The sequence below is a fragment of the Chrysemys picta genome, chromosome 3 (genome assembly GCF_011386835.1).
Source record: "Chrysemys picta bellii isolate R12L10 chromosome 3, ASM1138683v2, whole genome shotgun sequence".
Taxonomy (NCBI): Eukaryota; Metazoa; Chordata; order Testudines; family Emydidae; genus Chrysemys; species Chrysemys picta.
The window spans coordinates 126974724-127002484 of NC_088793.1; the positions used below are offsets into that span (position 1 = coordinate 126974724).

Here is a 27761-nt window from a genome sequence, read left to right on the forward strand (position 1 = left end):
CGAGCGAGACTTTGCTTAAGTCACTTCACTTCTCTTTGTGCTTCAGATTTCCCTACAGTAAAAACGGGGATGACAATGCTTTGCAAAAGTACTTGGAAATCTACAGATGCAATTCTCTCTCATTTAATGGAGTAAAGAAAGAACAACTATAAAAAGAAAAAAAGTCTGTGAGAGAGACTCCCATTTACAGAACAGCTTCCAAAAGAAAGATCAACAGAGCTAAACTGCAGGGTGAGCTGATGTCAATTAGCACTGCCCACTGAGGTCCAAAGGTCAACGCATTTCAGGTTTCTGAGAAGCTGGATTTTCATTTCAGTTTGTTACAAAACAATTTGAGAGTGAAAGGAAATTAAAAATTAGGTCCTCATTATCAAATGCAATAAAGGAGATTAATCAGATCATCCTGTAAATTTTTGCTAGGCTAGCCAATTAGGAAGCAAAACACCAATTATGTTAAATCAGCTAATAGTCTTTTGATCAATGAACTAATATGGTACTCTCGTAAGTGCAATGAAAGTTAAGCTCAGCCTTATCACTGTCTGCTCTGGCAGTTACAACACAAAACATCCATGAAACTTGCACTAAGAGCTCAGAATGAAACTTTAAACAACTCACCCCGATGGTTACACTGAGTTGCTCTCTGTTGGGCAGAAGGACGCAAACATTCCGATATTCCTGCTGCATCCTGCTTTGCAATAGCTGTCTGCTCATTGCAGAGCTTCTCTGACCCGCTCCAGCTGGCTATTGGGGCACTCTTCTCAGGACTGAAACCAGGCTCCCTTCATTCCTCACACCTGCCAAAAACATAAGGCTTTAGTGTTATGCTCATGGGAACAAGGCTGGGAGAACTGAGCAACAGGCAGCCTGTATTTAAACAGAATGTTTTTTGCTTCGTTCTAATACACAAGGTAAACAGAAATATCTCAAAAGGCAGCACTGACTGAGTGATCGTCATACGTTATTCTGACATTAGTCAGCTCACTTATTGATTAGCAGTGCAGTCACATTACTCTGGAGGTGGGAATACAAACCTCAGGAAACTTGTATGGGACTGGCAGGTGGCACACATTCCTTTTTCCTGAGTCATTCTTTTACGTTGCCCACTAAGAGATAAACCACAATTCTAACACCAGCATAGCATATAACAGGGGCACTCAGCCTTTGAACAGCCAAAAATCACTTGAGTCATCAGATTTATAGAGCCACAAAACATTTAAATGTACTTAGAATATCAAAGTGCCAGGGATGAGATTACAAAGCAATAGTTAGCAACAAATAACTACGTCACAGGCAACTTTCTGGAAGAGGAAACATCAGGAGGAACTTGCCCTTTCCCTAGATGGTTTATGACCATCAGTGCAAATAAAGATTTAATCCAATTTCTCAACAGGAGTCTATCAATGTAGAAGAGCCTGGAGTTAGTCTGTATTTTCATTTTTTCCTTGGAACATTGTTGCAAGACCTTACTTAAGTCCCAAAGGAGAAAAGCATCTAGAAGCCAGTAAGGAGCCATAGGCCAAGCTCTGCTGCTGTACCACAGTTCTATTGAGACAACCATTGTGCACTCTCTGTTTAATGGCCAAGCATAAGTGTCTTAGTTAAACATTCTCAGATTTCCAGTGTATGTGCAAAAACAATAGAAATGAGACAAATAGTGCAACAGAGCATCCGAAGAAGTGGGCTGTAGTCCACGAAAGCTTATGCTCTAATAAATTTGTTAGTCTCTAAGGTGCCACAAGTACTCCTGTTCTTTTTTTGGAGAATTAACTGGATCACAGTCTTCTGCTTTTAAAATGACTGCTCCCTTCCCTGCTCGTGAATGAATGATGGGAAGCCTTGCAGTCCTGTTTAACTCATCAATTAGCCTAGAAGGCCACATAGAGTCAGTGACGAAAACAAAAACCAAGCAACCAGCCAGCTTTACTTCCCCTCCAACTTGTTCAGACACTTTGTCCCTTTCCTCCCAGAAAGATGAGGACTTGGTCAGAACGACCCATGCATTGTCACTTCTGTCACGCTGTCTGGAGTGGATCAGGACCGTGAGTGCCTACCTCAGGGCAGACTATCATAAAACAGGGCAGACAACCCAAGCTGGTGGTGTGTTCCATAATTAGATTTCACCAAGCCAGTAACAAATGTGAACTCCGGGATCACTATAACAGTCTTAGCATGGAATCAGAGAGAGTCCCCTTGGGCTCTCAGTCTATCTTGCCACCCAGACAAACTGAACTTAGTGGTAATGGTCATTTAAGCTAAAAAAAAAAAAAATCACACCACATCAGGTTGCTCCCAGTCACAAGAGACTGATCACTTATCCCAGATCAATTGGTACTCCAGATCTTACTCCAAAGACGACACTGGCAGCCAATTCTATAGTAAAACTAACTACAGGTTTATTAGCTAAGGGCACGTCTTCACTGGCAATGTTAAAGCGCTGCTGCAGCAGCGCTGTAATGTGACTTGTGTAGTCACGGCATCCAGCGCTCAAAAACACCCACCCACCTCCATGAGGGGAATAGCTCCCAGCACTAGTTCACGGTCTATACTGGCACGTTATAGCGCTGAAAATCACAGCACTCAGGAGGGAGTTTTTTTTACACCCCTGGGTGAGAAAGTTGCAGCGCTGTAAAGTGCCAGTGTAGACAAGCCCTAAGAAAAGGAAATGAGAGTTATTGAGAGGTTAAAGCTGATAAAATATGATGGAATAAACTGCCAGTTGCCCAAAAGTCTTTCAGAGTACCCAGATTGTCTCTGCGGATCTCCACTTTGCATCTGGTACACTTCCCTGTAAAAGTCCAAACCTAGTCCAGAGATGAAGGATCTTTCCTAGAATCCATATATTTATAGTCACTGCTGACATGCTCTACCCACGTGGGCTTTTCCTTTGATGTCCGGTGAGTGAGGAATGCACTTTGAGTCATTGACCTCCAGTCATCACACACAGTGGCCACTTGCTTTGAAATTAGCACTTTCTGTTAAAGACCTTTATTAGCATTCCACAAGACTTCTTTGATGGGTTATTTAGTCACAGGGCTGTTTAAATGTAAATGTTTGCTATTGCATTATAACAGGATACATACAAGTGAAAACAATGCAAGAAACGGGACATTTTATTAGTTTTAATAAAGTTTAAACACTAAATACACTTATACCTTTAACAAAACTGCTTTGATCTATACAGTACTAGTACACAAGTGAATTGACTTGAATACACTCTGACATGACCTGTTATCTGGTAAGTCAACGTTACAACCACCAAACTGGATTATGGCCATTCACTGTATGTTGTTTGAAGATAGAAGGAATGCCAAGGGCTCCAGACTGTGGGTAGCCGTGGCCTTCAGTAGAATGGGTTGCCAATGGCACATCACCCCCGTGCTCTGATCATTCCACCAGCTCCCAATCTAAGGCACCTCCCATCAATAGGACAGGACACAATAACATCTCTACTGATGACCCAAAAAGACAATTATGCTCCTCAGTGACAATGCTGCTCACAGAGCCCAGGTCAGTCCATGCAGAAGCCAGAGATAAAGGCTTCTTATTTAGGAGGGGTTAATGTTGGCAAATAAGTTTCCAGAGGAGGTCAGACTCATCCCGAGCATGATGCAAGGTCCTCCTATGTGGACAAAGCTTTTCTACCATCAATGGCATAGGAAAGAAAAAAAGTTATCCAAGACAAGAGCTTCTTTTACCAGGGCATGTAGAAGAATAAAAAAGTCCACCAAGGAGCTTAATTTACACCTGGGAAGTATTTAGATACTAAAGCAGTCCGTACTATAGAAAATCCTAAAATAGACAGGGAAGTCCCACCTCTACTAGGCTCCCATGGACTCTTTGTTTTGGCCCTGAAGGCTACCTTAATGAGTGTGACTGCAGTGACTTCAAGGGAAAATGGAACTAAGAAAGGGGAAAAACCCAAAGACAAACATCTGGGAGTGGGGTAGTGGCAGACCTCTTGTTCACTCTCTTTGGCTTAAGACATTGAGACATGGCTCCTTTTCAGGGTCAGAAAAAGCAGTGAAAAGAACCTCTAACTCATCATGGCCCAAACCTACAGTGGGCCACATGCTATCTCCCAACATGCCAGAAATAATCCCCCAAAGTCCTGGGCCCTGGGAACAGGGATCTAGAATGAAGCATTTGAAAAAGAGTTCCAAAGAAATACAGTGACTTCCACTCTCAAGGGTCTTATCAGTGCTTTCATGAGCTTGTTTAGACGATGCCAAGTACGATGAGCCTCAGATTAGCAATTCCTGGCATCCCAAAAGAGAAAACCCAGGATGCTTTTAGAAATACAGATGAACACCATGGGAAAAGCACATTGTATATTCTTTAAAGATAAGAGTGGGAATTCTGCTCCAAAGTTCTCTTGAGCTCAAGACCCAAAAGTGCGAATCCAGCAAGAGGATAGCCTCAAAGATGCAGAATTAAAGTATTTAATCTACTGCGAGTTTATATTAGAAGTTTAAGACAGATTGTTCTAATATGTTTGAACTAAATACCACTAAAATCATCACTGCTAACTGTTTTGGTTGAGTATTAAGTTTGTGCATTGTGAATCAGAAATGCAACAGTTCCCTGTTTTTACTGAAATGTAGATGTTAAGCATCAGAACAAGTGACATTTAAGCTACTTATCACCTTATTGCTTGAAAAAGTAAGTTATTGCTCTGTTTCTTTTGGGGGGGGAGGAAAGGGTTATTCTTGCTGGTAGTAAATAAATAAAAAAAAGATTTAAACCTTAAAACTAGCAGCGGGAGGGATAGCTCAGTGGTTTGAGCATTGGCCTGCTAAACCCAGGCTTGTGAGCTCAATCCTTGAGGGGGCCACTTAAGGATCTGGGGCAAAATTAGTACTTGGTCCTGCTAGTGAAGGCAGGGGGCTGGACTCAATTACCTTTCAAGGTCTCTTTCAGTTCTAGGAGATGGGATATTTCCATTAATTGTAGTCTATTTTGAAATGACAATTTTTTAAAATTATTTAATTCATTTTTTTTTTTAAAATCAAAGAATGATTTGAGGTTTTCATTTGGAAAATTCAGTAATTGTCACCTCCTTTCAAATAGTACACTCCCCCCCCCCCCCCCCACTTAACATAAACTTTTCAGAAAGAGCAAGAACTAATTTAATGTTTTTAGGTTAATAAAGTAGAAGGGGGCAGTTTTTTAAGATCAGAATTTCAGCTGTGTAAAACTTTTAGGATAAAAAAAATCTAGAATACAATACACTTGGAACAGATCTGATTCCATAAAAGTTGGCAAGTAAAAGTCACCTAGAATAGGTTTTCTTGTAAGTGATTCCTCATTTCTCTCTCTCTGTGTGTGCGTGTGACATTTTTTTAGATATTCTTCTCTCTGCTTCCAAGCAATAATTGTAAACAACTGCATGTAAGATAACAGATGTCTGCAAAGTGACTCCAGACCTATAGGTCACATGTGTCATTACCTGCTGACATCATATACTCCAGGAAGTTTGTGAATGGCATAAGGGACTCAGAGTACACTCAGGCTTTGTAGCATAGGGTTGCTGTTGGTAGTATCCTCTATTGGACTAACTTCTGTTAGTGAGAGAGACTTGAGTGTAAGCTTGTCTCTCTCATCAAGGGAAGCTGGTCCAATAAAATAGATCACCACCTCACTCACCCTGTCATTTTAACACTAATTTCTATAAAATATTAGTCAGCAAAAGTAACTAGGAACAAGATGCCCTTGTTTACTTTATCTACATCAGCAGTTCTCAAACTGTGGGCCGTGACCCCATTTTAATGGGATCACCGGGGCTGGCCTCAGACTTGCTGGGGCCCTGGGCTGAAGCCAAAGTCCAAGCCCCTCCACCCAGGGCTGAAGCTGAGGGCTCAGGCTTCAGCTTCAGCCCTGGGAGTCGGGGCTCAGGTTACAGCCCCCTATTCCCCCCCCAAGGGGTGAAGCTCTCAAGCTACAGCTTCTCCCCCTCCCCACAGGAGGGCTCAGGCTTCGGCTCCCCCCCACCTCCCGGGCAGGCGGCAGGGCTTGGGCTTCAGTCCCCCTTCCCGGGGTTGTGTAGTAATTTTTGTTGTCTGAAGGGGGTCACTCACGGTGCAGTGAAGTTTTAGAAACCCCGATCTACCTGAATTTTAAGAGAATGGTTAGGGGTTCTTTTGGGGTGTGGGGGGGGGGGGGTGGGGGGGGTCAGAGGTGGATTTTAAAATAAACACACACATTACAGCAGCAGTGAAGATGTTAAAAAAAAAAATCCAAACACCTACCTTCAGGTGAAACGGATAACACATGCCTGGGTGAGTCTTTTATGCTCAAGAGGTATATCAGAATGTGATAAAAGCCCAAGCAATTATTAACCTACCAGTGTAGCAAGTTTACACATTTATACTGTGAACCTGGAACAGCTCTCCAATGAAAACAAATGGCCAAAAGGAATGCTCTTGCTTAAATACACAGAATTTCAGCCTGTCCATATGCCATTCTTTTGTTTACCACAGATTCCAACCTCTTAACCCCAATTAAACCCTAAGAACCCAGAAAAGGCATTGAAGAAGAATTAATATAGCTTAAGTCAATCATCTGTCTCTGGGATACTTTGCTTTTTTAAAAATGACTTAAGGTTTTAGCTCCCAGAGAAGTGAATTTCAAGATGTAATTGCTTTGTCAAAGTCCAAATAAAACAAACAAACAAAGAAACCACTAATTTGTAGGCTCCTTGTTTCAGTCAGGAATCTTAGTGCTTAGAGTGGCAGAACAGGTTTTATTTGGCACATTAAAAAAACAAAAAACAAAAACAAAAAACACTCAGTTGTGTTTTCAAAGTTTTCAAACTTTGGAAAACAAACATTTTTGGGCCTCTGCATTTTCCCGGTTCCTTTGATTAAATATCTTGAGCAGCATCATAATACTATTCTCAATTGTACTTTATGCTCCATCAAACAACACTGGAACTGAACTGAGTAACACCAATTCATGTTGATGACTGCAACAATTACCAAGGCTCAGCCCAGAAACTGAAGTCAAAGCAACAGTTTCCTCTCAGAAGTGACTAGATTCATCATGAGTAACTGCTACTAAACTGCTTTGACAGTCTTTCATCACCCTCTCCCCCCCCAAATTCGGGGGCCTTAGAGTTATTTGCCATTTCTGCATTCACAAGACCTCCATCATAAATGACGTACTGGTCAGGCTGTTAGCTGATAATTTTCAAAGGGCTTGTCTACACAGGAAGTTACTGTGTGTCAAGCCAAGGTATGAATCTACAGCACGCTAGTTTGCAGCGCAGCTATATCCTATGTGGACACTAACAGCTTGCTCAAAGTCCTGAAGTAGAGCTTAGCACAGTTGTAGCAGTAGTATGCTAAGCCACACTCTGAGACTTTCAGTGCACTGTAGCAGTGTCCAAATGGTGTGTTAGCGTGAAGCGAGCTGGTGCACTATAGATTCATACCCTGGCTTGCTGCACATTAACTTGCCCTATAGACAAGCCCCAGTATAGATTAGGCCACCTCATTTCCACCGGGTGTGGGGGGGGGGAGGGGGGAGAGAATATACAGTATTCATTCCCCCCCACCCCCCAAGATGAATTCAGTGCCTAAAGGTCAGCCTTCTGTTGGTCTATTGAACAGGTACAAACCGTGGCAGTAGCCCCTTCAGATGCTTCAACCCTGGCCTAGAGGGACCAAATCACAGATGTATCTATACTAAACTCGTTCTGGTACAGATGCCTCAGTTGTCTAAACAGCCACACTAGGAATGCTGATTTGTGGCAAGAACCATTACCGGTTCACCTCTGCTTCCATGCTAAACCCTGTTCTAAACCTGTTCAGGAGCAACTCCCTCCAAATACCTATTCCACACTCCCGAACAGTAGCGGACTCGGACGATTCTGAAAGGGCTTCAGACAACTGTGGAACAGTTGTGGGAAGACTGGTTGAACCATTCAGACAGCCTACATCCACACTGCCACTAAAACGGTTCAGAATGACGGAGTTTAGGACCACACAGCAATTAGCCTAGCTGAAAGTAAGTCTAATCCAACAGTATTTGGCAGGCATGTCCACAATTCAGAGCACGTATTGTGCATGCAAGGGTATGTCTACTCTAAACTAAGGAGACTACGCTGGCACAGATACCTCACCATAGGTGTGCTGGCATAGCCCTTAGGTGTAGACACAACATTTGCTGACGGGGGTTTCTGCATCGCTGTAGGAACACCACCTCACTGGACAATGATAGCTATGTTGATAGAAGCATTCTTCCATCAACGCAGCTGCATCTACACTGGGGGTTAGGTCAGCATAGGTTTGTTGGCCAGAAAAGTGAATTTTTTGCACCCCTTGTGACATTCTGTACTTCGTGGGAAAACCCTACACCCCCATGTTCATCCTTATAAAGTGATTGTGTGGTATCCAATGCAAACTTTGTCATGTTGGGTGTCTTCGGAAGGCTTATGATGCACTGAGCATTGTTATAACCTATAACATTACTGCAACAACAATTACTATAACATGACTATAATTTCATGTATATAGTTATGAGGCTGAAAATGTATCCTCGTGGCTTAAAATAAGCCCAGGCAGTTCACACCTCATCGGGGCATGTATGGGACAAACCCAGCCCAGCCTCACAGGAACAAAGGACGCTGGCCTAGGCAGCAACAAAAGGATCTGTTGGACTCTCCAGTGAGTCACCCCCCTTCCTTTGGTCAGTTGGGAACTGCGATAAGGTAATGCTCACCTGACTCTGAAAGGGTGCGGGGGGGGGGGGCAAAGCCAAGAGGGAAGAAAGAACACGATAAAAGGGAAAGGCTTTGCCATGCTCTCTCTCTCTCTCTCCCACCTACATCTACAGACACCACACCAAGCAACTGAAGCACTGATAAAGGGGAGAGCCTGGCTGTGGTGGGAAGCATCTAAGATTGTAAGGGCATTGAAAGTGTTAAGATCAGCTTAGAATGCGTTTTGCTTTTATTTCGTTTGACCAAATCTGACTTATGTTTTGACTTATAATCGCTTAAAATCTATCTTTATAGTTAATAAATTTGTTTGTTTATTCTACCTGAAGCAGCGCATTTGGTTTGAAGTGTGTCAGAGGCTCCCCTTGGGATAACAAGCCTGATACATGTTAATTTAACAAAGAAATTGATAAACTCATAAGTTTGCAGCGTCCAGCAGGCATAACTTGACACTGCAAGACGGAGGTTCCTAGGGTTGTGTCTGGGACAGAAGATATTGGCTAGTGTCATTCGGTTGCACAATCCAAGGAGCAGTTTACATGCCAGAGGCTGTGCGTGAACAGCCCAGGAGTGGGGGTTCTCACAGCAGAGCAGGGTAAGACTGGCTCCCAGAATCAAGGATTGGAGTGACCTAGTAGGTCCCCGGTCCAGATAACACCAGAGGGGAACGTCACACCCTGACCTATGTGGCTATGGCAACTTAACTTTTAAGTGTAGACTGGGCCCAAGGCTTGTTACAGGTATGCTAAAGGGAATGGACAGTTCTTAGTAGAGTATTTTATGTTTGTACAATGTGCCACACGCTATGGCCCTGATCAGAGTCTCTGTGTATTAACCACCATAATAAAGAGTGAGAGAGTAACACTTCACTGGCCAAAAAGAATGCAAGAAAACACTCAAATTGAGAAAGTGGACATAGGCAATTCTGTGTTTCTATCCTGAAGTGCATATTATCCTTATCCAGGAAGGGTGTTTTATTATCGATCACTACAGATTATTTTTGGGAACACATCTTTTATGATGACAGAAAGTGATTGTTCAGCACATTACAGAGGAAAAGCACACAAGATCATCAGCCATTCAAAAAGCTCTTCCCATACCCTATTCAGAATTTCACCAGCTGACCTTCAAATGGGCTCTCAGGATACATTTCAGCGAACAGCAAGCATCATGCCCTGAAGTATCATAATCAATCCCAAAAATGATACACTTCATTTAACTCCAAAACAATTAACAGTTAGAGTGAGACGGCATGAATTTCTTTGTTGAGGAAAAGAACAGGGAATTATCACTTTATATTTAAAGAACCTAAACATTTCTGGATGAATTGGGACCAATTTGATTTTTAACCTCTGCCTTCCCCACACAAATACGAACCTCCCTCATCTGAAGAATCAAAACTTACCCATTGTGGCATCTGGGAGATACCATAGTTATTCCCTGTAATTAGAATAAGAAATAGCAGCTTTAAGGAGTGTAAGATCTGGTGAGAGGTTATGGTGACACACTGGCCACTACCATCAACATGCTAGCATCTACATACTCCCTCCCTTCATTGTTTCTGCTGATCACCACAGTTCTCAGATGAGATGCAATGAGATGGGGGTGGGGGGGGAACTGGTGCGTCATTGCTGGGAAACAAGATTAGATATAGAGAGATCTTATGCCATGGTTATTAGAAGTAAAAACATCCTTCTTTTCCTCCACCAAGCCATCAAAGCAGCTAAAACGTGTCCTGGAGAATATTTCCAGACAGTAAGTTGATTTGTCAAGCCTGGCTGCCTCCATGCCAAGCCAGAAACCAGCTCTACATAACATGGAGGTACTGTTGAGCTTCTGTGAGACGTTAACTTTTCTGTATACTGTGTTCCATACTTCGATGGAACACACACTTGTCACCAAAATCTGGCCTATTCACAGCACACTAGAATTGCTGGAAGAAATCCGAATCAGCACTCGCACTTCAGATCCTTGATCAGGAGCACGATGCACCCCTGCTGACAGAGACTGGCATCACCTCTTGAAGAGGGAAAATCCAGCCCAAAACATGCCATAGTTCGGACTATTCTGAAGAAATTATTTCCGAAAAGAGAAGACTTTGCAGACTACCTCCTGGTGTCAAGCCTATTTTTGCACAAGATAGGGTAGGTAGGAAAAACCACCTCCAATCACACATATTCGCCAATATACTGGATCCCTCCCAGTTAGTGTTCAGGCTATTCATGGGTGGCCTCCTGTCCACAAATGAGAGAGAAAACATCTGTAGTTGCCCTCTTGCATCAACGTTTTGCATTTGATACCATTTATTACCGTTTCTCATAAGGTGTAGCTTGGGTTGATGGAAAAGCTCTGAAGTGGCTCCAATCCTTTCTTTTGGGGATGTTCAGTGAGCTCATCTGTGGAGTCCTCATCCTTTTTAGCATCTATATTACAGTGCTGGGAGGTGGAGGAAATGTGTGAAAATTGAGAGCCACTGGTCTCAACTGCTGAACCATACTCAAATGATATCCAGCTCCTTCTCCTCTAGTGCAACTAGCACTATCTACCAACTCTAAGCCCCTGGTTGAAGCTGAACCTGGGTGAGACAGAGGTAATGCTGGAGAGAAGAGGGGAAAACACTTTGATATGCAGAGCTAGCTCGTGCTCTTACTTGAGTGTGGCCAATAACCCTCTTCTTGTCCCTCTTATCCGAGGTAAGTGGTGCTTTCAACCTAAGTTAGTTGGCACAGCTGAGAGTAAGGGTTAGAGGCCAGTTTATGTTTTCACTTGGGCTGATAACCCACCCACTTTTCAGTGAGGACACAGCCTAAATCAGTAGAATGTCAATAGTCCTCCAGTGTCTTTCCACAATTCCCCCCAGCACGGGTGCCCAGAAGGACAGACAAGCTCTCCCACAATCCACTGGGACAGAATTAGAATGGCTTAGCTTACTGCAGCACTAAGAATGATGGGATATGCCTTCAGAAATCCTGGCGGCACACACGGGGAGTGCCGCACCAGTGAAAACACTAACTCAAGTAGTGCTTTGCAACATGGCTGCACACACCCAAGCAAAATAATCCGGTGCCAATCACAAGGCTAAGCTCTGCAGTGAAGACACCCTCTGAGAGAGCGGTCCTATGCAAAGCCTAGATGGTGATCATGTTATTAGACACTGTTATAATGCATATGCACAGGAGACTGAATTAACATTGCACAGGGATCCTTAACTATGGCACTTCCTCACTTCTGAGGGCTTGACTTTGCAACCTTAATAACATTCTTTTATAGACAATTATATAAAAACACGCAAATTGCTTTGCAAATATTAGAGATATGTAAGATATAAATTTAAGAGCCCTTGAAAGAGTGAAGGCTTCAGAAACAGCATGTATTTCTTTCTCAGCACAGCATTCTCTCCAGAATGCCTTGTCTATGCAAATCCCTTAAGGAGCAATGGATCACCCATCTCACCTTCCCCACTGACACAGTAGCTGCAAGTGCTCTTTCCGCATAACAAATTGAATTACTGACAAGAGGTTCTTCATTATAATGAATTTGTTTATTTCTACAAGGCTCATGGCTCCACTTTCTGCAGCAAATATCGATTAACAAAACTTGTGTGATTTATAGGATGTGTACAGGCTACATAAATCAAGCACATGAATATGAGTCTAAGATTTAGTAGCCATTAGAATTATTGATTAGCTTAGACGTGTACAGAGCACAGGATGGGACTATGGAAATATGGGATGGAGCATGTCATGCAGCAGAGATCAGAATCTGGGCTGGGGTCTCAAACACGCAGCCCGCAGCTCCCTGCGCCCCACCTCGAGTTATTTCCTGTGGCCGCCAAGCTCCCCTTACCCGCCGTCCCTCTTCCCCCCTGTGCGCCGCATCCCTGCTCCTTTGCCTACCTCCAGGCACTTCCCGCCTCCAGCGCTTTCCAGGAAGGAGGAGGGAGGAGCAGGGAGCCACACACTCAGGGGAGGAGGCGGAGAAGAGGCGGGGCAGGGGCAGGGATTTGGGGTAGGAGTTGGAATAGGGATAGGGAGGGGGTGGGGTTGGGGTGCGGACTTTGGGGAAGGGGTAGGAATAGGGGTGGGGAAGGGCGTGGCCTCATGCAAGAGGTGGAGTGGGGGCAGGGCCAGAGGCAGCGGGGGGGAGGGGTGTCAGTGATGCGGCCCTTGGGCCAATGTACTAGTCCTCATATGGCCCTCGTGGTCATTTGAGTTTGAGATCCCTGATCTGGGCTCTTCTGCATCTCTCCTGCACTACACAAACATACAACAGAACAAAGTTAATCCACAAACACCATGCTCCTGTTGTCAATTGTACCATCAATGTAATTTTTAGTAGGACTTTTTTTATTCTTTGTGGTTTAAGGTGCAAGGCTTGGAAAGATATTCACTAATAGAGAGTTCAGCTCTACCCAGAAATGCATGTGCATTGCCCTTCCATTACTGGCCCTCATTTATCAGAGTAAGCACATCTGTGGCAATGCATAAGCAGAACCAGCAATCCAGTACTGATCAAAGAAGAGTTACTCCTGGGGGAATTCTGAGCCACTGCACATGTGCAGAATTCATGTCTGACTTATTTTCTGCAGAAAAAATATTCTGCGTGAGAAGTGCTGCAATTCTGCCTTTCTCCCACCTGGGGACGCTGTGGCACCAGAACAGCCAGCAGCCGGCTGTGTTCCTCATAACACCCTGCCCGTGGAGCCAGGTTAGGACAGGGTTGGGGCATGCTGGCTGCTGGGAGGTTACAGACTGGGAGCTAGTAGGGTGACAGCACTGAGCCAGTGGCTGAATGGAAGGGGTGCTGTAGAGCACCAAGAGGACGGGGTAGATGTGCCTGACTGAATGGGAGAGGCTTGGGGTCAGCCATGGTCTGCATGGGGGAGGCTCCCCAACACCCAAACAATCCCGTCCTCCCCCCCACAAAAAAAACCCTGTTCCATACTTCACACCCAATGACCCTCCATGTTCACTCCCAGGCTCCTTCCCTATCCCCACAAGCCTTTTGCACTGCTTCTGAGGTGCGGGAAATTCATTTAAACTACAATACAGAAATGTATTACTTAAAGTTCTGTATTAATATGACTAGTAAGGAATCCATTTGTCAAAAAAAAAAGAAAAATTTTTTTTTCTGGTTTGTATTTTTACAGACATACTTGCTGACCGGTATTTTGAAATAAATTACCATAATTGAAACTGGTGTGATTATATTGTGTTATTTTGACCAATAAAATATGCAGAATTTTTAATTTTGGGGCGCAGAATTCCCCTCAGAGTACAGAGTGGCACACACTGCCTGATACACTAAGATGAAGCAGAGCAGAGAACACTCCTAGGTTTGGTGCTCCCTTCCTCTACTCATGTGTTTCAGAGAGAAAAGAGTGAGTGTTTTGGCAGTGCAAAGTGGGGCAGTTAGAAAAAAAACAAAACAAAAACACCTTGATCTTCATAATAAGACCGAAGGAAAAGAGTTAGTGGCACTGCCCCTTGCCACTAGAAATGCGATAGTGAGGTGAGAACGGAATTCTTCCCATCTGAGCCACCATGACAAGGCAGAAGGAATGAAAAAGTGGCTCTTCTCCTTCCCAGAATCTTAGAGCATGTCTACATTACATGCTGGATCAACAGCCAGCGATCGATCCAGCAGGGATCAATTTATCGCATCTACTCTAGATGCGATAATCGACCGCCAAGCACTCTCCCATCGACTTAGATACTCCACCGGAGTGAGAAGCGTAGGTGGAGTTGACGGGGGAGCATCAGCCATCGACTTACCACAGAGATCTACTTACCGCGGTGCCTTCAAAGTACGTCGACTTCAGCTACATTATTCAAGTAGCTGAAGTTGCGTAACTTAGATCGATCCCCCAGAGTGTAGATCAGGCTTTAGGGCTGGGAGATCCTTTCCAAGTGGTTCAGGGAAGTAAGGAATGGGATCTACTATTGGTATCACTCCAGGGCAAATTCTCTGAGTACTTGTTACATTTTTCGAGCCTGCTGGGATTATACTGAGGTTTTTGGAAGGGTAAATGTAACGTTTCTAATTATACCCTTGCGCCACAGCTGGTTAGGAATATTTTGCCAATGTAGTTTTGTTAATTTGTTTTTATAGAAAATGCAGTTTCTGGAAATTTTCAATTAACATGGGAAAATTTTGATTTTGCTGAAATGTTTTGATGTTTAGTGGGAGGGGAAAAAAACCTAGATGAAATATTTTTATTCACGTGCTATCAACCTGAATTGAAACATTTATTTGTAAAACACCAAATCAAAACATTTCTAACGTTTTTCTAAACACTTTTTCCTAGTGAAGACACAGTCTTAAAGTGGTCCTAAAAGCAGCATCTGCATCTCTCTGAAAAATCTAACTCTGCTCTTGCTTCCCCGGCACTACTACCAATGGGAGTGCTAATGTAGACAGACATGTTTTTACCACTATGACCTCTAGATCTGCTCAGAGCAGGATTAGAAGACATAGTGATAGTCTACAACTACATGGTTCTATCTATATGCATTTCTATTACTATATTGTCTAGACCTCAAAGCAGGTCTAGACAACACAGTGGTAAGAAGGTGTGAACATTAGCAGCCAGACGGCTCTAGTGCTCCCAAAATGTTACAGAAACAGCAGGAGAATTTCAGAAAGAAATGTAGACATGGCCAAAGAGCATCAGTCTGATTGCACAGAGTGGTGTACAAAATATTGGAGAGTTAGGTGTTTAATAAATAAACCCGTTGTAAAAAGTCTAAGAATCTCCTCCCTACGGAAGGTTTTTTTTTTTTTTTAAATAATTACATGCTGATTGGTGTAATCTGATACATTTGTAATATATGGAGATATACCTATCTCATAGAACTGGAAGGGACCCCCGAAAAGTCATTGAGTCCAACCCCCTGCCTTCACTAGCAGGATCTAGTACTGATTTTTTGCCCCAGATCCCCAAGTGCCCCCTCAAGGATTGAACTCACAACCCTGGGTTTAGCAGGCCAATGCTCAAACCACTGAGCTATCCCTCAAACAAAAATTGCTCTTCAAAAGCCATCCGAGGCAAGAATAGTTATGCTAATACCATCTCAAAAAATGGGATGAACTCCACCTGAAGGAAAATTCACCCTCCACCCCCCCAAATTCAAATGCTACCCAATAGTTAATTTAATCACAATATCCAAATATTCAGAGTCTCCACCATTCTGGATACAGATTTGCTTTCTAAAGAAAGCTATTTCTGCAGTGCTTACTTTAAATTTAGTCAGTCAGTCTCAGTCAGTGCAGAGACTAATATCACATCATCTATGTAAAATAGTGTTGACTTTCAGATATCTTGTGTCCATTATTTCTGGAACACAGCTTGCTGTTTAGTACAATAGAAGAGCAAAAATTCCAGTCTGCCAAAACCCCAACAAAATTAACACAAACAGCAGTGCTTTTAAGATTAAATATAACTTCAAGGGCCACACAAGGTACTGCTAGTAATCAATTTAAAAGGAATAGGGAAATTTAAAAAGGAACCCAAACTACACTACAGAAAACAATCCCTGGTTAAGATGAAGTTAAACCTTGCAGGGAAAGGAAAGAGGAAGCCAAGAATTTTAAACAAATATGAAAAACAATTTTTTTTCAAGGAAGAAGAATGGCAAAATAAAATGCTTGCTAAAGAGCAACTCACACTTAGAAGAGGATTATTTGGATAGGCTGTGCCCCTCATCTGTCCCTGTTAAAATTGCTGCCTGACCACCACCACAGAAAGAATTAAGGTACTGCAGCTAAACAATGCTAAGATAATCAAGGAGCAGTGTAGTTAAAAAGGAATTTCTGCAGGAACAGAAGAATTTCTATAGTAACCTTGGAGTAGATCAGGCATGCAAGTCATTTACATTATTCTGAATCAGTCTAACAGTGGGAATACTACTTTGTTGTGCACTGAACAGATATAAAGTTTACCACCAGTTCATATCCCTTATACCCTGAGGTGCTAGTGGATCAAATTAGTAACAGTAAATTGAGAGCAGTATCCAATACATCTTTGTTTCTTAAGACGTTCAGAATGCTCTAAAAAGACTGTTTACGGACTCTTTTTGTTGGGGATAATGTATGCATGCAAGGAATATATAGAAAATAAATAAAATAAAGAGACAGCATCCCTACCTTACCACCAAGCTTCCTATGGTATCTGAACAGACTCAAACTAATCAGAGGAACACACATGCAAAAAATGGCTGATCCTTTTGCTTTTAAAAAAGGAAAAGATTTATTAGTGAGTTTTTAACTCAGCTTAACCACTTTTATACAAGACTCATTTGGCCACAAAATTCCCCAAACCAGGCTATCAAAAAGATGCAGACACTATTTTGCAATAATAGACCAGAAAGGCTACCACAAATTGAGTTCTATAAAACTCTTTTATATCTGCTTATGCATACATATCATGTATTTTCTGTTTCTTTCCTGAATTTTTTGAGCAGCAATATTTGCAAGTTATTTGCTCTTTAGGAATCCGTTTGTTCTGGTTTGTTAGTCCTCACCTGAAGCCATAATGGCATTGTGACATTATGAATATTTCTATAGTAACCAATGGAGATGTCAGAAAATTATAACTTAAAGCAATACACTGCAAGGTGCGGATGAGTTGTGTTGTCATTCCAGGTTTCTAGTAATAAAAACAGGACATTGAAAAACATTTTAGTTGGACAATATAAAGCTTTCCAGGAGCTAAGTGGCTCTTTATAATTCTATGTGATCGATGTTCGAAATACATGTTTTGGTAAAAGTCTTACATGCTAAAACATCCTTGCCCTTTTGAAAGGTATTTTGTAGAGGCCCTTGCACCACCAGAGGCCACTGGAGGAGAGAAAAGCGCACAGGCGATGTAGCTGCCTGGGGGTGAGGAACCCTGCAGAGAGGTAGTTACCTCTCATCATTAGGAGAGCCCAAAGGGAAAGGTTCAGAGAAGGAAGAGAATAGCATGGCTGAGGGGCAGGAGAAGTGGTTACCGATGCTGATGCAAACACTTCCTAAAAAGATAGTGGGGAAGTTTGCCTATCTGTGGGGGGGGGGGGGAGGAGTCTGGACTCTCTGTGACATATGATACCCCAGAGGTGTACAAAGGGGGAGGAAAAAACAAAACAAAACACCACAAACCTCAGAAAGAAAAGAGTCACTTCACTACACAGACTCATGGCACTCCCTTTCTCCACCCTCCTTCCTTTCTGAGAAAAAAGGGACACTGATCTACTTTCCCCCAGCAAAGGCAGTGGTTCTCTGGGGCTACCAAAATTCCCCAGTCCTCTACTGGTAGGTACAAAACTGCTAGCAGATGCCACAAACCCTCCAAATGGCCCTCACAATCATCTCCCTTTCAATGCCCCTCATTCCAGCACACCTCACTAACACTACTTTCTTTAACAGCAACAACAAAACAACAAGATACTGACCACCAAAAATGCTAGCACAGAGTTAGGTTACCTAACACTGTCTTGTACCCTTCCAGAATGTGTGGAGTGGCTACACTTAAACCTCTGAAATACAGAGTTAAGATAATGCCTGCTACACTACGCTCCCATAGTACTTACTACCTTAACTCTGCCCCTGAGGGGGATGACAAAGGACAAGTGGTAGTATCTGTTCTTATCAGTTTAATATAGATGAGTTTTCTGTGCTCATCACAACTCCACTTCATTACTCTTAATTAGAGAGCAACACCCCCCATTACCTCTCACTAGGCTAGGTCTTCCAGTATTGATGCAGGGAGTACTTGCAGCTGGTTAGCATAGCACTTACTGTCACCTCCACTGGTCACAACATCCATTAGCCATGTCAAAAGGAACAAGCAACATAATAATGGGGTGAACTATTCTAATAATCCCTTGTACAGTCTCTGTGCCCACTAGAATGCCTTATCTGCACTGGCATTCACATATTGCCATACATCCTCCCTATCTTCTTTTCTCCACCATTGATCCTAGGAATACTAGAAATGTTAGCACACACCACTCTGCAGCCCAAAGTTTACTGAGGTAAGAGGATGGCCCTGAGGCATTCCTTAAGGCAAGGATGAAAGAGTTTTAACAATTTATGCACTCTAAAGAGTTTTCCCCATCGATCTTCACATCCTTGATAAGGGTACTGTCCTGGGATCTTTCATAGAGACTCCCTGACATTGTTTAAAGGAGCCAGAGTTGAGGTTGCCTGTGAAGCATTACCTTATCTCAGTGTTTCCTGACTTTCAGAGGTTTAAGTTTAGTACCCTTCGCACTCTGGAAGGGCACCAGGCAACCCTAGAAGCAACCTTAACTTTCCATTAAGTTTTTTTGGCAGCGGAGGTTAATTGATCTACAGTTTTGTTGACTATACTCTGCTTACAACTGAAAGATATCAGTTAGTTTGTATTCGTCACAGAGTCCATATCCAAGATTATTTTAGTTGTAAATGTAAACCATTCATAAGAATTAATTATTGCAAAATGTGTGTGGATTAACACAAAAATATACCCCATGCTCATAAAGAAGCTTATATAGTGAAAACATGCAGACTGGCATTGATAGGCAAGAATCTCATCTTGTACTACTGCCAAGAGATTTATTTCCAAGACTTGCTATTTTTGTGGCAATAAAGTTGTTTTAATTTCAGTCATGTACCAGAACAATTACATGTTCTGAAAGTCTAGAGACTAATAATTTTAACTAGAGGATAAATACCCCAAAATGCAGAGAATGATCTACTATGGAGGAACCAAAATGAGAATCTACTAATGTTAAGAACTTGATGAAAATAAATTTGTATAAGTGATGAGAAACTACTGGCAAAGTAGGCAGCACTGAAGATTTTTCAAGAGACTAAGAATAAAATTTTAAACACACACAAAGTGAGAACTCCTTCTCATCACAGGACTGATCACTGTCAACATTGCTTGTCTGCAATCCACATTATTTCCACAGAAAATATAACCTTAATTCAGAGAGGAACAGTAGTACTCCAAGGTATCTTAGCAATGACAATGTGTCATTATTAATCTGTATTTGTGCAGAATTATAGCTTCTCAGAAGAAATACTTAATACATTTATATACACAAACATATCTTAGATTTGATACCCTTGCATCTGATTTGTAGCCAGCCACTCAACAAAAATTTTGAAGTATCATTTACTTTGAAATTCTACTTTGTTATAAACTCTCACCTGATCGACCTCTAACCCCCAATATTCCTTTACTGCTTATGATTTCTTTAAGAAAACTATTCTGTGAAAACAACTTTTCACATTAGCTACTAACTGCCCCTTCTAAAATTCCCAAGCTCTTTTTGTTGACCGCACACTCTCTGTGAAGTATTTTCAGGGAGAAAAGCAACGGAGTGCATGGGCCAAGAACACTGAAGTAGCTTGGACTCCGGTCTTATATTATACAGTACAAACAATCATAGGCTCCCAAACAGGGGGAAAAGGAGAGGAGTGTGGCATTTTATGGTTTTTAGTAGGTGACAGGTGTAATAGTAACAAACCCTAAGTTTACCATCAGTCAATAAATGATCCAAACCCTTACTTCAGCTGGGCTTTGTTTTAATCAGAGGTGATGCTCTTTTTGTAGAAACAGACCAGTTAGCAAAACTGCTGGAGGAATTGGCATAGAAGTGTTCCCACCACTAGAGAAGGATCAACACCTAATTCTCTTAGACCTTGCCTTCACTAGCAAACTTCATAGCTGGAATTCACCAGTGGTTCAGCTCCATCAATGGTAATAATGGTAGAAGCTGTAGTGCAGACAGGAATCAGGCCGCTGACTATTTAGGGTACTGAATGAAGGCAGATTAAAGATTCTAGTCTAAACATTGAAAAGTGCTGAACCAAGATTTTACTCCATAAAGCAAGCCTATAAAAGACAACAACTCACCAAAGTGAAATTCCCAGAAGAATAATTTCAAAAACCCTAAATGAGGATAATGGAAAACATCACTAAATATCTTAATCCTGGCGTTTAAGACAAGATGGAGTATTGCACTTACACAAACAATGAGAACAGTAATGAACTACCCCATTCCCATGACAAAGTAGTCTACATCTAAGTATATTCAAGTGAGTCAAGATTCATGTTCGGGACAAGGTGGGGAAGAAGGGGACTTGTTCCAACGAGCTTTGAAAATGTCAACCCCCATTATGTTAATAACATAGTAGCCTGAATTTAGAACCAAAAAGCAGACCAGGATGGATGGACTGGCTTTGATCAGAGGTGCTCATTTCTGTATTTAAGCACCTGTTGCAGTAGGAGAATTCTGTTGTTAAAAGTCTCTGGAAACTAGCAATACCTTAAACATTTAAGTAGGTAAAGCAGAAGACTAAATAGGGTGTATAAATCTGCCACAACGGGGCTTAGTAAATTTCATCCCTAATAATAGCTTAACAGTGCTTAGTCTATACAAGCCTATTGCATAAAAACAGCGGCTTTGGAAACTTCATTTTAGCTAGAACAGTAGGTCTGCGATAGATCTCAGTACTTACCGCAGGAGCCAATAGCCAACCGATCCCCCCTTATTTTTAGGATGAGGGGGGTTGGATTTTGCCAAGCGCAGGAGGAACCTGAGCTCCTTCTCTCGGACGCAGCATCCAATGCTCTGCCTCAGCGCAACGGCTCGGTCCCACCCTGCGGCCAGGTACCCTTCACCACCCCCAAGAGCAGGGAGAGGGATTGAAACGCGGATATATTCACTGGCTTCCCACAGACACGCCCCAGCGGGTACAGGACGGTGGCACACGCGACACGGGCTGCTGCTACTTGCCCGGGCTGCACAGTGAGGGCCAGGCAGCCCCAGGCGCTACCCCTCAGACCCGGCTAGCGGCTGTAAACACGCCGCGGGAGCCGCTTTGTTGCCTTCTCAAGGCAGTGCACGTGGAGAGGCGGCGCCCGCAGCGCTTGCTGCCCCGGGGAGAACGCTGCAGCCGCGCCCACCCCAGCCGCTACCCTAGGATTGGCCAGCGCGGGTGGGGAGTGGGCGGTGCCCGCTCCCGGTTGGCGGCAGGGTGTGTCAGTCCGGTGCGGCGCGTCGCGGAACGCCGGGCGGTGCAGGCGAGCTGGGGGGTTAGCAGCGCTGAGAGTGAGTCCGGGCAGCTGCAGGGGTTCCTGTCCCGCTGCGCTCGCTGAGGCGGGGCCCCGGGGAACGCTGCACGTGCAAAGTGTAGGTACGCTGTAGCCCCCGGCTCACCTGGGCCGTGCACAGCACCCCCGCATCCCTCGCCGCAGCCTTTCTTCACAGTCTCTGCCCCAGCAGCACCGTGCCTCCGTCCTCCTGCCAAGCCCTTAGCAGAGTAACCTCCGCCCTGACCCGGGTTAACCCCCTTCCCCCGCTTAGCACCTCTTGGCAGCCCATTAAACCTGGCTCTCCTTCCCAGCCTCAGCAGCTCCCTCTTTCTTCAGGGTGTGAGGCATTAGGATGACCAGACATACTGATGTTCTTGGGACTGCCTGATATTAGGGGATTTGTCTTGCATATGCAACTATACCCCCCCGGGGGCGGGGGGGAAGTGTCCTGATTTTTCATACTTGCTCTCTGATCACCTTATGTGGCACACACAGTTAGATGGACTGTCTATGGGATAGGGTTGACTTTCAGCACTGAGTGCAAACTGGAAGGGGGTACGGATGGAGGTGGTGTAGAGAAGGCCCAGTAACAATAGAGGAGTGAGTCTCCTGAAAGGGATGTGGGCCAAAGATAAGACATAGTTGTGGGGGGATGGGGAATATTTGTCTAACTTCTAGATTTTGGAGAATTTCTCAAGATTGTCTCAAAAATCTCCAGCATTTTAGCAGTGGGTGGAAAGGATGCAAAGCTCAAAGAAGAAGGGGCTGGATTCAAACCTGAGAAATCCTGTGTAGATCAGGTATTCACACTAAGGACCATCATAATGTATAGAATAGCAAACATGGGCAGCAGGTGGCATAGGCTGGGGGAGGCTGTGCCTCCCCAAACAGCCAGGCTTGGCCCCACCCCCTGCTTACCACTGCTCCCTGCGTGTGGCTCCAGTCCTCCAGCACTCTGGCTGGGGCTGGGACTGCGAGCCTCCTGGCCCTGTGGGGGCTGGAGCCATAGGCTGCCTGCCCTCCCGGCGCTCCGGGAGGCTGTGGCCCCCCCACGCTCCAGAGCTAGGGCTGTACGTGGGGTGGTTGTGGCCACATGCTGCCTGCCCTCCCAAATGTAATCTTGGTGCTAATATACAGCTGTGAGGGAAGGAAATCTACCAAAAAGTTAGAAAACTATATAGCTTCAGAAATAAATGCCTATGAAAGATTCTGGGCATTGGTTGGGAAGACTTAGTCACCAGTGAAGAGATCTGAGAAATCACCAACCAATAGCTCATTTCCAACGGAATCAGAAGGAAGCACTAGAAATATTTGGGGCATGTACTCTGGATGCCAGCACACAGACTCCCGCATGAAGCTGTCTAGTGGCAATCAACTGGGTGAGGAAATGAGGTTGTCCAACAGAAACCTTAAGAAGATTCCGTAGGAGGGAGGGTAGAACAACAGCTGATCTCAACACCATAGAGCAGATGGAAGCAGCAGCAAATGACAGAGAGGAATGGAAGAGACCAGTTTCCATCCTGTGTGCCAACATTGGCATGGGAAGGATGTAATAAAATAAATAAATAGAGGGGGCAGGAACAATGAAGGAAGAGGTGTGTGCGCATCCAGGTTTTAACTACGGGTTCCAAAATGCTGTTGAATACAGCTTGTCTTTGGTCTTGTCTGCACCAGGGATGCTGGAACAATTTGTATAGTGGAGGTGCTGAGAGCCATTGAACCAAACTGTAAACCCTGGATAAAATGGAATCTACTTCAAATCAGGAGGTGCGGCAGCACCACCAGCATGCCTAGTTCCAACACCTATGGTCTGCGCTGGGGATTTTCCCCAATTCCAGCCAAAATTACAGCTTTTCTTATTTATACTTGCGGTGTGCACCATCACAGCTACACTACTGGCTGGAATCAAGGTAAATCCCAATGTGGACAAGGCCTTTCTATACATTTGCAGCTAAACCATATACTGCAGCAGGTCAGCTATACCCATGGCCAACAAGGGGTTATTTTTCTACTGCAGACCAAAGTAATCACTCCAGATTTTCAATTTACAAGTAAAAGATTTTTTTTTTAAACTGTCAGCCTAGCAAACTAAGCCTGACCTCTGAGAGTCATTTTGGGGTTTCTTTCTTTATTGCTAGTACAAAAGTTTATGTAGATGATACGTAACAAAGAACAGAATCTAGGGGCTGGTCTACACTGGGGGGGGGAGAGGATTTGAGCTAAGATACACAACTTCAGCTACGAGAATAGCATAGCTGAAGTCGATGTATCTTAGATCAATTTACCTTGCCTCCTCACGGTGCGGGATTGATGGCCGCAGCTCCCCCGTCAACTCCGCTTCCGCCTCTCGCTCTGGTGGAGTTCTGGAGTCAACAGGGAGTGCGTTCGGAATCGATTTATCGCGTCTAGACGAGATGCGATAAATCGATCCCCGATAGATCGATTACTACCCGCCGATCCGGCGGGTAATGAAGACGTACCCTAAGTCACTCTCCTGTAGCAAGGTTGGTCCTGCAATAGTGATGGGGTAAAAAATACTTTAGTCTGCAAAATAAGTAGATATTATTTATACAGTGCCAAATATGTGTGGCCCTTTATTGACACTAGAAGATGTGGTCGCTGCCATGAAGATCTTACAACTTGTGAATCAGATTATTCACAAAACAGTATGTTGAAAAAGAAGGATGCTATTTTTAGAGCCATTTTATAGTTTCCCCTCCCTCTTTTTTGTATATTTTGCTGTGGTTTGCATTTTAATTTGGTAAATAATTACAGTATACTATTTACATTATTTCAAATTTTGATATTTGCTGTGACTTCCTCTCTCTCTGCCTTGGAATTTCACAAGTAAATCACTGGTTAATCATATTAGATACCCATACACCTTGAAAAAGGAGTGTAGTTTAGTGGGTTGATCACAGAATGGAGTAGGCAGAGCCGCCAGAATTCTAACCTCTGGTTCTGATACAGACTCTCTTTGGTCAAATTACTTAAACTTTGTTCCTCTGAGAAATTGGGGCTGACGGTACCTCTGAGAGGTGTTGTAAGGCATAATTACTTAATATATGTACAGTGTTTTATAAGTGCTAAGCATTAGATCTGGAGAAGGTCAGCCTCTCTGTTCAGGAAGGCAGGCTGACACCTTCCTTGATGGAAACACAGACCTCTGTTCAAAAGAGACATCTTTTGACATGCATGGCCTCCCTAAGTATCAACTGGTCTGGGATGTCCCCTTTTCTGGGAAGAGTGGCCAAATAGGTTGTGGTGAGACAATTCTGCAGTCCTCAAATTTCCTTGACTCTAGCCAATCTTGTTTCATGCCCAGATATGATTTGGAAACTTCACAGCTTGCATTAACTGATAATCTGCTCCTGATGGTGAATGGAAGTTAGGTGCCCCCATGCTGATTCTTTTAGGTTTATCAGTTTTCATTGATCTTGTTAATCACATGACTTTGATAACATGTTTGCAGTCCTTAGAAGAGGTTTGTGGAGCTGCCTTGATGTGCTGGTTCAGACCTTTTTGTCTAAAATATCCCAAAGGGGGGTGATGGGTGTTTCAGGTGTTCGGAGAGCTTTCTCGTGCACAGTTCTGCAGCATTCCATCTTGTCACCCCTTCTGTTCAACACATCTATGAGGCTGTTAGGAGAGTCACTGAAGAAGTATGGTATCCTCAGTATGTAGATGATACCCAGCTTTATGTCCCCATCTTGTCCAATCTAGCTGGTGCAGTAGAGTACCTTATCTGGTGCCTGAATGAGACCGGGTTCTGGCTGAAGTCTAGGTGAATGAGCATCAGCCAGAGGAAAACTGAAATAATATTCATAAGTCAGTGGAAAGAACCGGAAGAATTGGAAGTGACTATATCAGCCCCTTTAGGGGTTTTGGTAGAGCCATATGCTCCTAGATGCTCATGTAGCAGTTGTTGCTAAGGCCATTTTTCATTATCTGTACTTAGCAAGAAAGGTGCAACCATTTCTTTTGAATGTGGATTTCATGACCATTTTCTGTGTCTTTGTCACCTTGAATATTAGCATATTGCAATGCACTATACAACCAGGCCATTTGGGGAAATTTTGGCTGGGGCAGAATGCAGCAGTCTGTTTGTGTTCCAACATCTTAATTGATTACTACTAGTTTTCAAGTAAAATGTATGGCGTTGTTTTTGATTTATAATGTCATAAATGATTTGAGCTCTGGCTACCTGAGAGACCACCTTATTTCTTACACAATCCTGCAGCTGGAGATTCCTTGGCATAAAAGAGAAGGGGGCTGTTGGCAGAGTGTTCTCAACTCTAAAACTGCTTTATAATTAATAATGATTATTAAAATAACATCAAGAGGACCCAAGTGAGTTTGAGGCCCCATTGTGCTAGGCATTATACAAACATAATGAGAGACAGTACCTGCCCTGAAGAGTTTACAATCTAAATTGACAAGCCAGACAAAATGAGGGAGAAAGGAAATATTATCTCCATTTTATAGATGGAAAACTGAGGTGTAGACAGATTAAGTGATTTACCCAAGTTCACACATGAAATCTGTGGAAAGAGTCATGGATCTCCTGAGTCCCAGTTCAGTACCTTAATCACAAGGCCACCCTTTGTCCTTGTTACATGGCATCTAGTTTAGACATCTGAAATATAAGCAAACAGTTCAGTATAGTGCCAGCACTATTACATTCTTGATTCATTGGAAATACATATTGCATCCATTTACAAGATTACAGACCGGCATCCTATGGCACTGTGTACTTTTGTAAAATGAAAACAAGCATTGTGGTGGTTGTGACCAATATCTTATTGTCATTAGAAATATAATGGTAATGGTTCTGGGTTACAGCACTTATGTCTTCCATTATACAGAAACTTTGTGTCAATCCTGGAAAAAACAACAATACCTTGAGAAATATCAAACTGGGCAAAAACTGAGATCACCTCAGCTTAGTTTTTATTGAAGGAGACATTGAAATACTTCAGATAGCTAAGCATTGAGGAACCACAGCTTCAAATCTTGAAAGGGTTGACTCAGCGCTTCATGTTATTAAGGTAGATAAACAGTTTAATTGAGCTTACTCTTGGAGATGGAAGGGGGAATTTCTGGAGGAGTTGTTAAAAGCCAGTGGCCTGATCCAGCGAATAAATCAGTACTCTTGTAACTTTAACTCTCATGCAAAATCTCACTGAAGTCAGTGGGACTTTGTGTGAGAGTAAAGGTTTGCATGTGCAGATCTCTTTTCAGGACTGAGCCTCAAGGTCCTATTATTTATACTGTGTATATATAAAAAGATTCCACAACACTGAAGGGAGAGTTGAGGTTTGCCCCATTCTGCAGTGGAAGTAATTTGAAAAATGTAGTGGCTGGCACCCACTGTATAAATGTGAAATATTTGTTATTACTATTATTTATTTATTATGTATTTTATTAATAGCACCTATTGTAAGGAAGAAAAGGTCCATTTGTTGTGTCTAGAAACAAAGGGAGTTTTCACTAAGGATCTCCAAGAGCTGAAGCTGGCTTCAAGCTGTTCAAGTCATGAGAGGATGACTCAGAAGTCAGAAATCTGAGGCATTCTTACTTCTAGCATTTAGTCAACAGGCAGAGCATTGGGAGGTAAGGAAAGGGAATCAATGGCAAATCAAAGAAGAATAGGTCAGCCATTCATTCAAGAAAGGGCTGATCTCTGGGATATTAACAGACTAACAGAGAAAGGGCATGGAATGAATCTTAAATAAAGTGCTGAATTGGCTGCTGGTGTAGTGAGCTGACACTTGTGGACTTTTTCTAACAAACCTGACTTTCTAACATGAAAGATTATGTACAGCTTTATTAGGCATTCTGTATGCAAATCATTCAGACTCTGAGCAACACAGAGTGATCTGATGCTAAAAAGATCATTATTGAGGTCTTTCAACCATAAGTTAACAATGACAGCTGTAATGATTGTACATTATTTATATGTATTTGTATATATACATA

General features: G+C 43.1%; 1 protein-coding gene across 3 annotated transcripts in view; it reads right to left on the reverse strand.

Annotated features, from left to right (window-relative positions):
- Window positions 1-21595, reverse strand: part of FRMD1 (FERM domain containing 1) — a 72071-nt gene extending 50476 nt beyond the window's left edge. For 2 of the 3 annotated variants that reach the window (XM_005303946.4, XM_024112082.3), the window contains exons 1-2: window positions 21206-21595; window positions 616-794 (exon numbers count right to left, since the gene is read on the reverse strand). In XM_005303946.4, coding sequence (XP_005304003.2) covers window positions 616-711 — 96 coding nt within the window. In that variant the 5' untranslated portion in view covers window positions 712-794; window positions 21206-21595. Of the gene's footprint in view, window positions 1-615; window positions 795-6245; window positions 6382-21205 lie in introns of those variants that run through there. The other variant, XM_024112086.3, reaches the window with a different exon arrangement.
- Window positions 21596-27761: the final 6166 nt, after the last annotated feature.